This window comes from Daucus carota, chromosome 1 (genome assembly GCF_001625215.2).
Source record: "Daucus carota subsp. sativus chromosome 1, DH1 v3.0, whole genome shotgun sequence".
NCBI lineage: Eukaryota > Viridiplantae > Streptophyta > Magnoliopsida > Apiales > Apiaceae > Daucus > Daucus carota.
In genome coordinates, this window is record NC_030381.2 from 54,999,163 (window position 1) to 55,016,800 (window position 17,638).

The window sequence follows — 17,638 nt, forward strand, 5'->3', positions numbered from 1 at the left end:
CTGTTGCAGTTCCTAAGCCAGAGTGCAACACAAAACATCATTATGCAAGTATATGAGTTCGCAAAAATATTATTACCAACATAGTTGACTGGATTGAATCCAGTAATACCGATGTAAGATTGACAACACAGTGCAAATTGGCATTGCAAGCATATATCAAAAGCAAATAGATGTAAACATCTATCAGAACTGACTACAAAACCAGACCAAAGAAGACTACAAGAACGCTGCAATCATTATCTAGCACATCGATACCAGAATCAGCAGTGTCTTCTTAATCATCAGCTTCGCCCGCGTTCCAGCTAATTTGTTTAAATCCTGCGAGTGAAACTAGGCTTTCGGTATACTTGCAAATATCATAACAGTAACAACAGTCAGCCATCTCATCCGAAAGGGGGACAATGTGGGCATCTTTCTTATCGACATCACATGAAATCCACATGTAATTATCACTTTGTACTCCGAAAGGGTTTCATCGGTTTCAGTGGAGATTGCGTGACGGAGCTGAGCTTCGGCAAAAGCAGGGTTTCATCGGTTTCAGTGGAGATTGCGTGACAGAGCTGAGCTTCGGCGAAAGCAGGGTCTTTGATCAGCGATAACCACGTCTTGGAGACTAATTGGTATTGAACTAATGATTTCACTGACAGGTGTTTTAGAATCTCGGTGATTAGATCGCTTGAAAGCGTCGGATTGGGCCTCACAGACGTCATTGTAGAGTCGATGAGTCGACTAGGTGGTGGTGATGATGGGAGAGAGAACTCAAGATATTCTGATGACAGTTTCAATTGAAGCTGAGACAGAGTGAGAGTACTTATTTTGGGTATTCGATTCGGATTTTTATTGCATCGTTTTTGTCTGATAAGTTGTACGTGTTTTTAATTTTACAAGAATTTTTAATAAAATATCGCAGAGTTGATATATATTTTTTAGGATTTAAGAGTTTCAAAATCCTCATAAATTTTGGTGAGATTTTAGAAACCTTAAAATACATCCAAAAATGCACAAAATCCACAATTTTATGAAATCCGAAAAATTTCACTAACATTTGAATACCATAAGATTTTAATGGGTTTAAACAATCTCAATTGAATACTATCGGATTTAAAGTATAATTTAAAATCCTATCCGAATACCACCAGATTTTGTAATATAAACTAAAATCCTATTGAATACCCCAAATTTTAAAATATGTGTACGTAATAGCGAAGATTGATTATTATAACAAATTGCTCAAGTCAGAATGACTTGTGTATCCCTGTACATAAGTTTATTTAGATCAAAACAAAGTTTATCTAGAAGAACGAGCACAACAACAAAATTTGTGATGCGCAAATACAACTTTATAGCAAGCACTACAATAATAAGATCTCATGGACAACAACTTCACAGCAAGAACTACAATAATAAGATCCTCATGGACAGAACACAACCTTGTAGTTAGTACCACTCGGACAGCTTCGATTACCTGTTTGATCAGCTTTATAACTGAGAGAAGTAGGACACCTGTCCTTAAAAAACCTCGAATAATCTGTCGGATTACATGGTTCCGACGCCTGAGGGCAACAATATTTGTTAGTCTTATAAACCGTGCAGGGGTTATTACACCCGCCAGGGAACTTCAACGGATCAGGACATTGCCCGGTGATATCGGCTGTACAACTACTGAGTTTGCACCCCTCTGCACCTTCTGCAGTGGGACCAAATTCCATAGGAATATTGAAACCGTCGATTAGTGAAATGTCGTAGTAATCATAGTTTTGAAATTGGTTTAGTGCATATTTGGCCACTGTGTTTGGTGTTTTGCCATATGCTGTGCAGTCAAGCCTCCCACAATCTCCGGTTTCACAAACAGAGGCATCAGAGTTGCAATTTGTTCGACCTCAAATACGAGCGTATTGGGTGCCTGGATCAACATCCAAGGACCATTCCTGATTAGGGTTGAGTTGACGACCGCCACCAGGATAGGCACCGGCCCATACGAGATAAGGACAGTTGTTTCGGATGTTAAAGTTGGCAGCTCTTGTGGTGATTAGGAGGGTGGAAATGTTAATGTTACAATGTTTGTCACAATTTTTCAGAGTGTAAGTTCGACTCCTCAAGAGGACTTGGGAAGACTTAAAAACCAACCGGCAAATAATTCCACATATAATAAAGAGACCAACTGGCAAATAATTCCACATTATAAAGAGCAGACCTCCTCTTCAATAAATTCAAAGCTAGAAAATTTAATGAAACGAACATTTTTCTACCCCATTCTTCAAGTCACACAAATTACTAGAAGCAAGTTGACTGACTTATTTTTATGAATGTTGTAAAAAGCGGGAATCGAATTTAATCAGTGAAGTCATGTAACAAGGATTAATCGAAGATTAATTGGATTGATCAGTTCGGTGATCCACGGAACAGGGATTAATCGGCGTTAGTTGGGTTTTTTTATAAGTTTGCTCTGAAAACTTGTCACTGGATATATAGATCTGGATCCCTGTACTGATACAAATTAATGTGGCTAATAGAAGATCAACAACACCAAAGTTCATTCAGAGAAAACGATCACTAGGCTAGCTAGCAGGAACATCCACTATAGGAAAAGCGGTCATTTTCGACCGTTCAATTCTGGTCGAAAATGACTTGACCAACACAGTTGACGAAAATCTATCAGCTTTCACAAACATTATAACAAGTCGATTCCCATGCCTTAACCAACTGATGGAAAGTTCATTATAACAAGTCTACTGATCAATTATACAGATGGAAAGTTGGCAACATATCTATCAAGAGCAAAGAAATACAGCCATCTCTCAAAAGTGACTAAAATAACAGATTAAAGCTGAATAACAAGACAGATAGCATAGAGATACCAGAATAGCGGTGTTTCCTTAATTAATTATCACCATAGCCACGATTAATTCCAGCCGATTTGTTTGAATCCTGCGAGTGAAACAAGGCTCTCCGTGTACCTGTGAAGATAATGAGTGTAACGATGATCAGCCATATCAACTCGAACAACCTTAGCCTCTTTCTTGCTGGCATTACACCAGATCCACCTGTAATCATCATATGCTATCAGTAGTACGAGATCCCCATTGCTAAAATAGCCGTCAAAAAGATGTGCTGGCCGCGTGGGTAAATCAATACTAAACATTAGCGTCCATGATGCCTCAACTCCACCACCTCGAAGGCATGAATCATCTTCCAACTTCCACATGTTAATCGCCTTGTTGAATCTCCGATGATCAGTCCAATCATCATACAGTGCATTAGCCCACAGTGTTATAACCGCAATAGACTTATTATACTCGATAATACGAGTTTTAGGTCGAGCTGCATAAGAAATGAGGACGTTAACAGCAGCAGCATCAGCAGCTGCAATAGCAGCAGCAACAGCAGGAGGGAGCTTAATAGCACAATTCAACACCTCCGTGTTCAAATCAAACACCATCATGCCATCCTCCTCGACATCAAATAAAAATCCATTAACAGATACATTAAAATAGCCTTGAATGAAGCCATCATTAATGCCAATCATAAAATCCTCATTAGGAACTTTTCGCCATACATTCCTTTTCGCCGAATACACCTCAGTAGGAAGTGAAGGCCCCGATACGACACTAACAATCTTATAATCATCATCTACCGGATCATATCCAAAACCCATAGCGCGGGAAGTACTTAAGGCACATCCCGGAACAGCTCTTGATTGTCTAGTTGCAGGATTCCACAGATAGAAACTATGTTCGCTTAGATTTTTGTGAAAGATAACACAAACAATGCCGTTAACAGAACCGATAATTGCAGAAGCAGGAGCTACTTGTCTAGACTCACCTTGAGTGTACGGATACTTGAGATCAGCCACAATTTGACGAGAATCAACGTCCAAGACTGAAAATTTCAGTGTAGCATTTTCAGTATCTGTCATATAGGTATAGCGAGTCATGATAAGGGTTTCATCAGTTTCGGTTGCGATTGCTCGGCGGAGTTGAGCTTTGACGAAACTCCGGTCTTTAATCAGGAAAAGCCAGGTCTTGGAGACTAATTGGAACTGGAGTAAAGATTTCACTGGCACGCGAACGAGAATCTCGCTGATGAGATCGTTGGAAAGTGTCGGATTTGGTCTGATTGGGGCCATTGCAGAGTCCGATATAATAGGTAGCGGCGGAGTGTGTGGATGGGAGAAAGAAATGCGGAAACTTTTAGGGTTAGGGTTAGCGGCCGAGTCGAGTGTCTGGATTTGATTTTTTTTTAATTGTCTTAATAAAAAATGGTGTTCTTATCCGTTTCATTTCCTTGTATTTTTTATAAGTATATGAAATGATTATGTTTTTATGTTCTTTTTTTTATCATAAAATTGATGTATGCTAACTCAATTTTTTGATTAAACAATTAATTTTGTTAGTGATAATACATCTTTATTTGAAGTTGAAATATTAAATATTACAATTTGGTCGGTTATTCGATAAATCAGTCATTAATGTAATATATTAAAGTGATGCTCCATCTTAATTAGAACACATTTAAATTTTATAATTTAATTAAATATTCACTTGGAACTGATAATATTTATTTTTACCATTCTAATTATAAAAATATCTATTAAAGAACTTATTAAAAATATATTAGTTTAACATTTCAATACACTAAATTCTATAGCTCTATTGTAGATCCTCAAATAATTTTAAAGTTTAATTATAAAAAATTTATACGACATCACAAAATTTTAAATGATAAATTTCGAATAAATATTAATAATCACTCGTGAATCGCATCAGATATAAAATATCATATATCAGATTTACAATATTATTTTTATTAGAGTTAAATCATATAAAACAAGTATCATAAATTATTAATCTCTTTAAGGTCAAAAACTGTAACGTTCTACATATATGTTCACATATATACGTCTATAAATAGCATGTCAATAAATCAAGAATTATATGTATTTAACTAGTCTTAATAAGGCCTTAAGCTATTTTAAAAAGTTCTAAAATTATACACATGACATAACATTGAAAAACTATTTCGCATGAATTTTAGAAATAAAATCATATATACGAAATCTGCGGATTTTTGTAAGTGTTTTTCCCCATTCTTGAGATTATCGGATAGATTTTTATACGTGTTAGTGAATTGAAAATCGAAAACTTTTATGACCCACGTTCTTAAGATTACTTGTACATTAACATATCAAAATTTCACTTCAATCCGTGAATTTTGATTGCCACGGCATATTCCAAATCATTTTTATTTTATTTTCAATTTCTACGTTAGTGTTGACTAATATCTTGTAGATTGAATGTATGATATTGGATTTTGATCAAAACCTGTGTTTTAACGAACTAAACTATCCGTTCTAATTTGTACATAAACCCTTGTTAGGTTTCACGCAGTTTTAGCCGCTCTTCCGCAACCCGGATAAATTCGAGAACGCTTTTTCTATCAAAAACGACAACAAAAACATAAAGATACTTTTTGAAACCCATTTTTTATAAAATATCTGTATATATTAATTTGATTGAAATTGATCTTAATTGTCAACCCATCGTTCATGTTCAAGAACAAAGTAATAGATCGAGATGACTTGGATTGAACCTGTGACACCTTTTACCCAAAACAAACAAGGATGAATTGATCTATATAATCACTATGTTGAATTTTTGTTTTCCACTTCGTTACCTCATGCATCAATGTATAAGGTCTATATAAAATTTATATGAGCATTTAATCTCTTTGATCCTATTGAACAAATAACATATATATGTGTGTGTGTATATATATATATATATATATATATATATATATATATATATATATATATATATAACGATCACATAAAAATTTTAAATATATTTTATACACGTATTAGATATAGAATGATACCTATGGCAAATTAAATGTGTAGTTTTCATGATTATTCGGGATAACCGGGATGTTTTTTTTATGTTGTAAGAAGACATTTATTTACCTTATAATTGTATAATTTAAGTTGAATTAGGAATTCCGTGTACAAGTTCTTAACGGCACATGCATCTAATCATATTATTATTTTCTAGTGCTACTCGACAACAAAATCATCTTTAATATCTATAATACTCGGCATAGATATATTTAATATAATAAACAATAGTAAAATTAGAAATAAAAGTAAGATAACTAAAATTACTTAACAAGTACACAACTAAAATAAATTTCTAGTTCATTAAATGATTATAATTTGGAGCATGTAATAAAAATGATTTGTTGTCGGTCATGTTGAATTTGATCAAGAAACATTCAGTCACGAGATATATATATAGATCCAGGTAACGATCGATAGAAATGTGAATAATACAAGATCAATCAAATCAAAAATTATTTAGAAAAAACAATTACGGGAACATTTTAACCAACATAGTTTACTGAAATCTATAACCTAACTCGAACATAGATAGTTGATTGAATATGGAAAGTTAACAACAAAGGCAACACTCTGTAGCTATCTATCTAGAGCAGATGAATATAGCCAATCTATCAAAACTGACTACAATACATACCAATGGTGACTAACAAGACAGAGTTGCTTCATTTGTATGTAGCATAAAATTACCACAATCAGTTATGTTTACTTAATTATCATCATCGCGGCCATTCCAGTCCTTAATCTGTTCGAATCCTGGGAGTGAAACCAGGCTCTCTGTATACCTTTCAACACGATGAGTGTAATGATGATCAGCCATCTCAACTCGAGCAATCTTGGCCTCTTTCTTGTCAGCATCACACGAGATCCACATGTGATGATCATCAGCATCATTTCTTATTAGTAGTAGGAGTTCCCCATTGCTGAAATAGCCATTTAGAAGTATTCCTGACATCTCCAAATCAATACAAAACATTATCGTCCATGATGCCTCAACTCCACCACCTTTAAGGCATGCATCATCATCCAGCCTCCACATGTTAATCTTCTTGTCCAAATATCTCCAACCATTTCTGTCATCATTCGATGCATCAGCCCACAACGTAATGACAACAATAGACTTATCAAGCTCGATAATACGAGTTTCAGGTTGAGCATCATAAAAATCCTCGTCAAAGTCGTCCTCATCATCATCACCATCAACACCAACACCGCCAGCAGCAACAACAGGGAGCTTAATAGCACAATTCATGACCTCCTTGTTCAAATCAAACACCATCATTACACCCTTCTCAATACCACACAAAAATCCATTAACACACACATGGAAATGCCATAGAAAGAAGTCATCAGGGCCGTCCATCGGATCAGGCACTTTTCGCCATACATTCCTATTAGCCGAATACACTTCAGCCGGAAGAGAAGGCCCTGATACAACAACAACAATCTTATAATCCCCGTCTACCGGATCATAACCAAAACCAATAGCGCGGGATGTACTCAAGCCCCTTCCAGGAATAACACTTGATGATTGTCTAGTAGCAGGATTCCAAAGAAAGAATCTATCCATGCGTGAAGTTTCGTGAAGGACAACACAAACAATGCCATTAGCAGAACCAACAACTGTTAAAGGAGGCAGGGATCTAGACTCACCTTGAGAATACGGATACTTAATTTCAGACACAATTTGTTTCGAGTCCACGTCAAAGAGTGATAACTTCAGCTTAGCACTTTCCGTCAAAGTGGAACATGAATAGCGGAGAATCATAAGAGTTTCATCAGATCCGCTTCTGATTGCTCGGCGGAGTTGGGCTTTGACGAAGACGGGGTTTTTGATTAAGGAAAGCCAGGTTTTGGAGACTAGTTGGAACTGAATTAGTGATTTCACTGGCACGCGGACGAGAATCTCGCTGATGAGATCGTTGGAAAGTGTTGGATTTGGTCTGAGAGGCTTCATTTTTGAGTAGGAGTGAATGACGGCGGTCACTGCAGATGGTATGAGTGAAATGGGGAAACTAATTAGGTTTAGGGTTTAACTTTATTCTTACAATATATTCAAATGGGCTGGCGATTGTAATTTAAAAGCTCCATTTGGGCCCATTTATTTGAAAGTGTCTTGTGAGCAAGAGCGACTCCAGCCTTCTAAACTCACAAACAAAATGTAGGGCCCATTTATTTGAAAGTGTCTTTTGAGCAAGAGCGACTCCACCCTTCTAAACTCACAAACAAAATGTATAGTTGTTATCATTCAAATAAAAAATAATAATATGAAAAATAAATGTACTCATGTTGTCCACTCTATTAAAAAATATATTGTCAATATAAAATGTTTGGTTATATTTGGTCAACCTTACACATGTGTAGAAAAATTACCGATCATCTATTATCATATTAAAATAATATATTTTATTTATAACAATTAAAATAATAATTACGTATCATTTAGTAAACCATTTTTAGCGAACACCCCCATTATATTATTATATTAGCTAATAAATATCTTAAGATTTCTCAAATTTAACATTTTAAATTATATGAATATTGAGTTTCGAATTTAGCTTTAAATTGTTAAATTTCTAGAAAAATATATATGAGATACACTTTTACACAGTCTAAATTCGTTATATACAACCAAAGATAAACAAAATAGTAATTTAATAAAAATACTAATTTTTGCAAGTTATTTTGCAATTTTATTAGGGATTCCTTGTGACCGGCACATGCATCTAATCATATTATTATTAAGGGCTTTTTTTTTTACAAATACCCAATTCAAAAGATTTTTTACAAAAATACTGTCACTTTTTAAAACAAATTGCAAAAATACTATACTTCAAAAAATATTTGCAAAAATACGGAAGTTGCATATGCAACCATATGTGCAACTCCTAGCAACCATATATGCAACCACAAATTCAATTTTGAAAAAATCTTTTGAAAATTACATTTATTTGCATAATAAGTTTTAAGTGGTTGCAAGTAAGCACCCTACTGGGCCAAAAATAATATTACAAACTCACAAAGATAAAATCAACTAAAACAACTCAAAAATCAACTCAAATCAACCATCACCAACCAATACTTACAGTCTCTTTATATCTTTGTACTTCTCTCTCTTTCTCTTTCTCGATCTGCCTTCTCATCTCCTTGGTCTTGACGCTGCCATTTTGCCGACCCATCAACATCGACGCGCCGCTGACAAACAAAAAAACCACCGTGAGCAATCAACCACACAAATACATACAACCACCAACAACACAGCCTTTAGTTGAGTTTAAATCAATTATGATTTCTCCAAAATCTGAAACCGAGTTCATCTTATCTATGAGAGAGATTAAAGAAAGAGATTCATTCTGATTGAAAGAGAGCGAGAAGACGGAGTGGGAAAGAGAGATGAGAGAGGCATAAAGAATGAAAGATAGGGGACCGTATATTTGCAAAACGTAAGTATGTAGTAAACGTAAATCTGCAAGCTTTTTGAGGTGATAGTATTATTGTATTTGTATGTCAAAAAGAGATATATTTGATAAATTTCCTATTATTTTATCATAGTACTCAGACGGCAAAATCATCTTTAATATATACTAGCCTATAACCCCTGCGAAGCACGGGCAATATATAATTTGTAATTTATTATTTAAATTTTAATACATTTTATTAATATTTAAGTATTAATGAGTTGAATTTTCATTAAATTATATTAACCAACTGATTATACGCGAAAATTTAACTTTTATAATTTATTATCTATTTATAAATATTTTTCTGTTATTAATATGTGATGATTATTATTCAATTAATTTTGAATCAGATTTTTCATATCTTGTATATTTTCATATGTAAGAAAAAAGATATTTATTGTGTAACAGAGTATTCAGATTAAAGAGGCTCTAAGCTGGATTAAGGTTCAGAGGTGGAAGGCTGTTGTCATTGAATCGGACAGCTTGGTTGCAGTTCAGGCGCTCCGTAGCAAGGTGAGGATGGTGTCTCCATTTGGTGCTATTATAACGGAGTGTCGAAGCTTGTTAGCTGAACAAAACACAGTGTCGGTGTCTTTTATTAGACGATCTGCTAATATGGTTGCACATGAGTTAGCTCGTGCATCATATTCTTTCCCAGATCGATTGTTCAATAGGAGTTCTGTTCCTATTGAAGTGGCTAAGACCTTGGATAGCGATTTATGTTAATGAAATTTAGAATACGTTAGAGTTAAAAAAGGTTATATCAAGGTCAATATTTCTAGTATGTTTTTTCTCATTAAATGATTATAATTTAGAGCATGTCATAAAAATGATTTATCGTGGGTCAGTATTTTGAGTTTGATCAAAAAATTAACATTGTGTCACCAGAAATATATAGATCTGCATCCAGATAGCGATAGGAATGTGAATAATACAAGATCAATCAGATCAAAAATAATTTAGAAAAAAACAATTAAGGGAACATTTTAACCAACTTAGTTTACTAAAATCTATGCTAGCCCGAACATAGATAGTGACCAGTAATACTGGTGGAAAGTTAACAACAAACGCAACACTGTGGCCATCTATCTAGAGCAGATAAATATTGCTGAGCTATCAAAAGTGACTACAATAACATACCAAGGGTGACTAACAAAGGTTGCTTCATTTGTATGTAGCATAATAATACCAGAATCAGCGGTGTTTACTTAATTATCATCATCGCGGCCATTCCAGTCCTTAATCTGTTTGAATCCTGGGAGTGAAACCAGGCTCTCTGTATACCTTGCAAGACGGTGAGTGTAAAGATGACCAGCCATCTCAACTCGAGCAATCTTGACCTCTTTCTTGTCAGCATCACACGAGATCCACATGCGATCATCATGATTTCTTATTAGTAGTAGGAGTTCCCCATTGCTGAAATAGCCATTATAGAGTACTGCTGGCATCGCTAAATCAATACTAAACATTATCGTCCATGATGCCTCAACTCCACCACCTTTCAGGCATGCATCATCATCCAGCCTCCACATGTTAATCTTCTTGTTCAATCTCCCACCAGTTCTATCACCATTCAATGCATCAGCCCACAACGTAATGACAGCAATAGACTTATCAAGCTCAATAATATGAGTTTCAGGCTGAGCATCATAATACTCCTCATCATAGTCATCATCATTATCACCAACAACACCAACACCGCCAGCAGCAACAACAGGGAGCTTAATAGCACAATTCATGACCTCCTTGTTCAAATCAAACACCATCATCCCTACGCCCTTGTCAATACCACATAAAAATCCATTAACACACACATTGAAATGGCCACTTAAGAAGTCATCAGGGCTGTCAATCGGATCAGACACTTCTCGCCATACATTCTTATTAGCTGAAAACACCTCAGCTGGAAGAGAAGGCCCTGATACAACCCTAACAATCTTATAATCCCCATCTACAGGATCATAACCAAAACCTAGAGCGCGGGGTTTACTCAAGCCCCTACCAGGAACAACTATTAATGATTGTCTAGTAGCAGGATTCCACAGGAAGAATCTATTAATTAGGTGTGAAGTTTCGAAGAGAACCACACAAACAATGCCATTAGCAGAACCAACAAGTGTTAAACGAGGCACGGATCTAGACTCACCTTGAGAATAGGGATACCTAGTTTCAGACACAATTTGACGAGAGTCAACGTCAAAGAGTGATAACTTCAGCTTAGCACTTTCCGTCGAAGTGGAACATGAATAGCGGACAATCATAAGAGTTTCATCAGATCCGCTTCTGATTGCTCGGCGGAGTTGGGCTTTGACGAAGACCGGGTCTTTGATTAGGGAAAGCCAGGTTTTGGAGACTAGTTGGAACTGAATTAGGGATTTCACTGGCACGCGTACGAGAATCTCGCTGATGAGATCGTCGGAGAGTGTTGGATTTGGTCTGATAGGCTTCATTTTTGAGTTCGGAGTGAATGACGGCGGTCACTGCAGAGGGAAATGCGGAAACTAATTAGGGTTAGGGTCTGCTTTGTTTTTATAACATATTCAAATGGGCTGGTCTATTGTAATTTATATAAGAGCTCCTTTTGAGCCCATTTATTTTTATATTTGATTGAAAGTTTCTTGAGAACAAGAGTGTCTCCAACAAACCCTTGACAATATATATATATAGGTGCTATCATATAAATAAACAATAATAATAGGAAAATATATATATATTTATAGTGATCCGGTCAATATAAAATGATTGATTATACTTGGATAACCTCTAAAGATGTGTGGCAAGATTGCTTATCATATATTATCATATTAAAATAATATATTTTATTTATAATAATTAAAATAATAATTATGTATCGATGGAATAGAAAGATACAAATAATATTTCAGTTGCTTTTAATTAATTTTGACTTTAGTTGATTTTCATGTTGTTTTTGTGATGTTAATACTAATCTCATACATAAACTCATATTTGGATCTTTGTAAACACTTGGAACTTATTATGTAATTGAATATAATATTTAATAAAAAAAATTAAAATTGAATTTGTGGTTGCTAGCAGTTGCAAATGCAATATCGTAATTTTGAAAAACAAATCAAAAAAATAATATTTTCACAATTTTTATTTGAAAGATTGTGTTTTGGCACAATTTTTAAAAAGTTACAATATTTTTGAGAAAAACTTTTCAAACTTAATTAGTACTTTGTGAAAACAACCCTAAACAAAATTCAAGAGAAAAATCAAATGTATTCACATATATAGCAGGCACTTTTATTTATTTTCTTAAATTAAATTTGAGATAATTAATTCGTTATTCCCTCAACTTTAGACTGTTTATGATTTAGGTCACGCAACTAAAAGGTCCAATAAATATGTCCTCCAATTTTTTTTGAAAAAAAAAAAAGAACTCATCACGTTCTTTTGTTAGAATTTGACTAACGAATGTTAGTTAATGTTGACATGAAAATCGAAAATAAAATAAAAATGACCTCGAAAATGATGTGGCTATCAAAATTCACGGATTGAAGTGATATTTTGATATGTTAATCTATGCGTCAAGAACAACAGTGCTGAAAGTTTTCGATTTTGAGTTCACTAACGTGTAGAAATCTACCCGATAATCTCAAGAATGGGAAAAAACATGTTCAAAATCCGCAAATTTCATATATATGTTTTTGTTTCTAAAATTTATAGAAATAGTGTGATTATTCATACATATGATTTTATTTCTAAAATTCATATTTGAAATATTTTTTCAATGTTATAATTTTAAAATTTTTTGACATAACTAATGAGACTTATTAAGAGTACTAGTTAAATAAATGAAATTCTTAACATATCGACATGATTTATGGACATATATACATGAATACGACATAGTTTTTGATTTGAAGGAAATTAATATGTTTTTGATGATGTTATAATCTTAGAACTTTTTGACATATCTGATGAGATTTATTAGGATTAGTTAAATACATGAAATTCTTGACATATCAACATGATTTATGGACGTATATACGTGAAGACGACATAGTTTTTGACATGAAGGAGATTAATATTTTTTTGATACTTATTTATATGATTTAGCTCTAATAAAAATAATATTACAAATTTGATATATGATATCTTGTACTGATGTGATTCACGAGTAATTTTTAAGATTTATTTGAAATTTATCATTCAAAATTTTGTAATGTAGCATAAAATTTTATAGTTATGTTTTAAATTTATTTGAGAATCTGTAATACAATTAAAGAAATCAGTTCATTGCAATGTTAAAATAGCAAATCTATTTTTAAATAAGTTCTTTAATAGAATTTTTAATAATTAGAATGGTTAAAATATATATAATCAATCCCAAATGATATATTTAAATTATTAAATTTAAATGTGTACTAATTAAGATAGAGTAACATTTTAAAATATATTACAGTACTATATTTTTAACGAACAACCGACCAAGATGATCCGAATATTTTGTATTTCAATTTCTATAATAGATGTTATTATTTACTAGCAAAATTATTTAATCTAAAAAATATATGTATTAACATATATTAATTTTATGATTAAAATAAAACAACCTAAAAACATAATCATTATAGATACATATACAAAATACAAGGAAATGAAACCGATAAGAATACCATTTTTTATTAAGACATTTAAAAAAACAATACACTCCGCCGCTAACCCTAACCCTAAAACTTTGAGCATTTCCGTTCTCCCATCCACACACTCCGCCGTCATCAACTGAGTGATTCAATCGGACTCTGCAATGGCCCCAATCAGACCGAATCCGACACTTTCCGACGATCTCATCAGCGAGATTCTCGTTCGCGTGCCAGTGAAATCATTACTCCAGTTCCAATTAGTCTCCAAGACCTGGCTTTCCCTGATCAAAGACCCTGGTTTCGTCAAAGCGCAGCTCCGCCGAGCAATCGCAACCGAAACTGATCAAACCCTTATCATGACCAGCGAGACATATTTGACAGATACCGAAAATGCTACACTGCAATTCTCAGTCTTCGACGTTGATTCTCGTGAAATTGTGGCTGATCTCAAGTATCCGTATACTCAAGGCGAGTCTCAACAAGTAGATCCGGTAGATGATGATTATAAGATTGTTAGTGTGGTATCGGGGCCTTCGCTTCCTACTGAGGTGTATTCGGCTAACAGGAATGTATGGCGAAAAGTTCCTGATGAGGATTATAAGATCGTTATGTCTGGAATCGACTTTTTAGGCAATTTTAATGTGTGTGTTAACGGATTATTATTTGGTGTCAAGAAAGATGCATTGATGGTGTTTGATTTGAACACGGAGGTGTTGAATTGTGCTATTAAGCTCCCTCGTGATGTTGCTGCTGCTATTGCAGCTGCTCGTGCGGTTACTGCTGCTGCTGTCGGTGGTCTCAACATTGTCAACTCTTATGAAGCTCATCCTAAAACTCGTATTATCGAGTATAATAAGTCTGTTGCTGTTATAATGCTGTGGGCTAATGCATTGAATGATGATAGGACTGGTAAGGGATTCAACAAGGCGATTAACATGTGGAAGTTGGAAGATGATACATGCCTTCGAGGTGGTGGAGTTGAGGCATCATGGACGCTAATGTTTAGTATTGATTTAGCGATGCCAACAGAACTTTTTAATGGCTATTTCAGCAATGGGGATCTCCTACTACTGATAGGATATGAAGATTACAGGTGGATCTCGTGTAATGCCAGGAAGAAAGAGGCTAGGATTGCTCGAGTTTATATATTGGAAGATCATCGTTACACTCGTTATCTTTACAGGTACACGGAGAGCCTAGTTTCACTCGCAGGATTCAAGCAAATTAGCTGGAATCGTGGCTATGGTGATGATTAAAGAAACACCGCTATTCTGGTATCTCTATGCTATATTATATGTCTTGTTAGTCACCTTTGGTCTGTTATTTTAGTCACTTTTGAGAAATGGCTGTATTTCTTTGCTCTTGATATCTGTGTTGTCAACTTTCCATCTGTAATTCAGTAGACTTGTTCTAATGAACTTTCTATCAGTTGGTTAAGGCATCGGAAGTCGACTTGTTATAATGTTCGTGCAAGCTGTTAGATTTTCATCAATTGTGTTGGTTAAGATGTTCCTGCTAGCCTAGTGCTCGTTTTTTCTGAATTAACTTTGGTGTTGTTGATCTTTTATTAGCCACATTTGTATCAGTATAGGGATCCAGAACTCAAAAAGCCAACTAATATTAATATTACAGACAGCACAAGCATTCTATGAATTTCTTGTATAATATTAGATATATTTCATATAAAAATAAGTCAGTCAACTCCCTTCTAGTAATCTTCAAGAATGGGGTAGAAAAATGTTTGTTTCATCAAAATTTTCTAGCTTGGAATTTATGGACGAAGAGGTCTACTCTTTATAATATGTGGAATTATTTGCGTGTTGGTTTCTAAGTCTTCCCAAGTCCTCTTGACTCTGCCCTGTATAACGAGTCAAACTTACACTCTGAACTATTGTGACAAACATTGTAACATTAACATGTACTCAAGCACCAAAATGAGCTACTTAGCAACACTTTCCCTGATCATCATTTCCACCTCCTAATCAGTAATCACCACAAGAGCTGCCAACTTTAATATCGGAAACAACTGCCCTTACGTCGTATGGGCTGGTGCCTATCCTGGTGGCGGTCGTCAACTCAACCCTGATGACCAATGGTCACTGGATGTTGCTCCTGGCACCCAATATGCTCGTATTTGGGGTCGAACAAATTGCAACTCTGATGCTTCTGTTTGTGAAACCGGAGACTGTGGCAGGCTTGACTGCACAGCATACGCCAAAACACCAAACACAATGGCCGAATATGCATTAAACCAATTTCAAAACTATGATTACTTCGACATTTCACTAATCAACGTCTCTCGATCACTATAGTATATTAATGATTTGCAAACTATAACATAATTATGAACTCTGATAGCCTGAGATCTATATCAGGTCTAAACTCAGCCGAGTCACGTACAAGTAGTCGAGTTAGACGAGTCGGACTCGAATACTGCAGTCAAAATGAAGAGTCGGTACTTCCTAGCTCCATCAATCAAGCACAAATGAGTTCAACTGTTGTAAGCAGAGCATTTGGATATGTTCCTCTAAGTGACTCTTCAATGTTTTACATCAACATTTAGTATTGCTCTATGATATTTTGATATCTTATTTTTTGCCAGTTTTCCATCAATATTTGACTTGTGCAGAATATGGAATGTGTGTAGCTATGAAATTCTTCTACTAGAAATTTTCTCAGGAAAACAGCTTACAGAAAGCGGCATATTCATAGATGGTGGAAGTGATCTTCATAACTACATAAGGAAGGTAAGGAGCTCGAGCACAGAGCGACGGACATTGCTGACCCATGGATCGTACTTGATCAAGAAGAACGTGACATGACTATAAATCAATCATACAGCAGAGAAACAATGGTATGACTGATATTCGCTCTGCATTTTCTATGGTGGATGGTCGATCACAAGTACCGTCGGTTTTAGTTTTGACAAAAACTGCCAAGAAGTGGACCTGGCAGTGCACTTGTGTATCGAAAAATTCTTATCCACAAATACAGAAATACCCAAACATAGCTAATTTATGCCAGGACATTACAATATGAGAAGATCAGAATTTGGCCTCGAAGACTAGCTAAGCAAAGAGAAAACATACCAGTGAATAGTGATGCCATTACAATGCCACCACAAGATAGATTTCTAAGTACATCATCAACGGTAACATAACCACAATATTCTTCACCAATCTTGTATATAGTATGTTTTAACTTTTAGCACAGACAGACACTTCCACGATTATATCGAAACAGAACCAGGTCCCTCAGATTCCAGAACACGACTCGTTCTCCTCCAAATTCTGAGAAAGCTAAGCTACTTTCAAACCCCATCAAATGATAAAATTGAGGGTAAACCGGATAGCTTGAAAATTACCACAATTTCTATCAAGATGTAAGTACTCGTGAAGTTACCAGTAAAAACTAAGACCAAGTTAAAGCTGAATTATATTTGTTCAAGGTTGCATAATTAGTAAAGAAAAACAGATGTTTCATGAAATGAGCAAACAGTGAAAGACTCATCTCATCCTCAAAAATTTGTCTCACAAGGATTTGACTATCTTTGTGTACTACGAAACGTATATTAATTCCTCTTATGAACATCCATTTCTTTTCTGCACGATGCTCCCAAGTCGGAAAACAATCATTTGTACAACACAAAGTATGAGTTGATATGTACCAATAAA

The 17,638-nt window shown here is 34.8% G+C and overlaps 3 protein-coding genes and 1 pseudogene across 3 annotated transcripts; all 4 read right to left on the reverse strand.

The window, feature by feature from the left end:
* Positions 1-1,202: 1,202 nt before the first annotated feature.
* Positions 1,203-2,180, reverse strand: LOC135150654 (thaumatin-like protein 1; annotated as a pseudogene).
* Positions 2,181-2,902: 722 nt separating this feature from the next.
* Positions 2,903-4,126, reverse strand: LOC135150655 (F-box/kelch-repeat protein At3g06240-like). The gene has a single exon (XM_064087385.1). The coding sequence runs from the start codon at positions 4,124-4,126 to the stop codon at positions 2,903-2,905; it is 1,224 nt and encodes a 407-aa protein (XP_063943455.1).
* A 2,476-nt stretch (positions 4,127-6,602) lies between these two features.
* On the reverse strand, positions 6,603-7,850 carry LOC108225189 (putative F-box protein At3g10240). The gene has a single exon (XM_017400015.2). It carries the CDS (start codon positions 7,848-7,850, stop codon positions 6,603-6,605), a length of 1,248 nt encoding a protein of 415 aa, XP_017255504.2.
* Positions 7,851-10,562: 2,712 nt separating this feature from the next.
* LOC108225199 (putative F-box protein At3g10240) lies at positions 10,563-11,804 on the reverse strand. The gene has a single exon (XM_017400026.2). The coding sequence runs from the start codon at positions 11,802-11,804 to the stop codon at positions 10,563-10,565; it is 1,242 nt and encodes a 413-aa protein (XP_017255515.2).
* Between the last annotated feature and the right edge of the window lie 5,834 nt (positions 11,805-17,638).

Excerpts from the sequence above, each read along its gene's own strand:
- LOC135150655 (XM_064087385.1), bottom strand. The coding sequence starts at position 4,126 with ATGGCCCCAATCAGACCAAATCCGACACTTTCCAACGATCTCATCAGC.
- LOC108225189 (XM_017400015.2), bottom strand. The coding sequence starts at position 7,850 with ATGAAGCCTCTCAGACCAAATCCAACACTTTCCAACGATCTCATCAGC.
- LOC108225199 (XM_017400026.2), bottom strand. The coding sequence starts at position 11,804 with ATGAAGCCTATCAGACCAAATCCAACACTCTCCGACGATCTCATCAGC.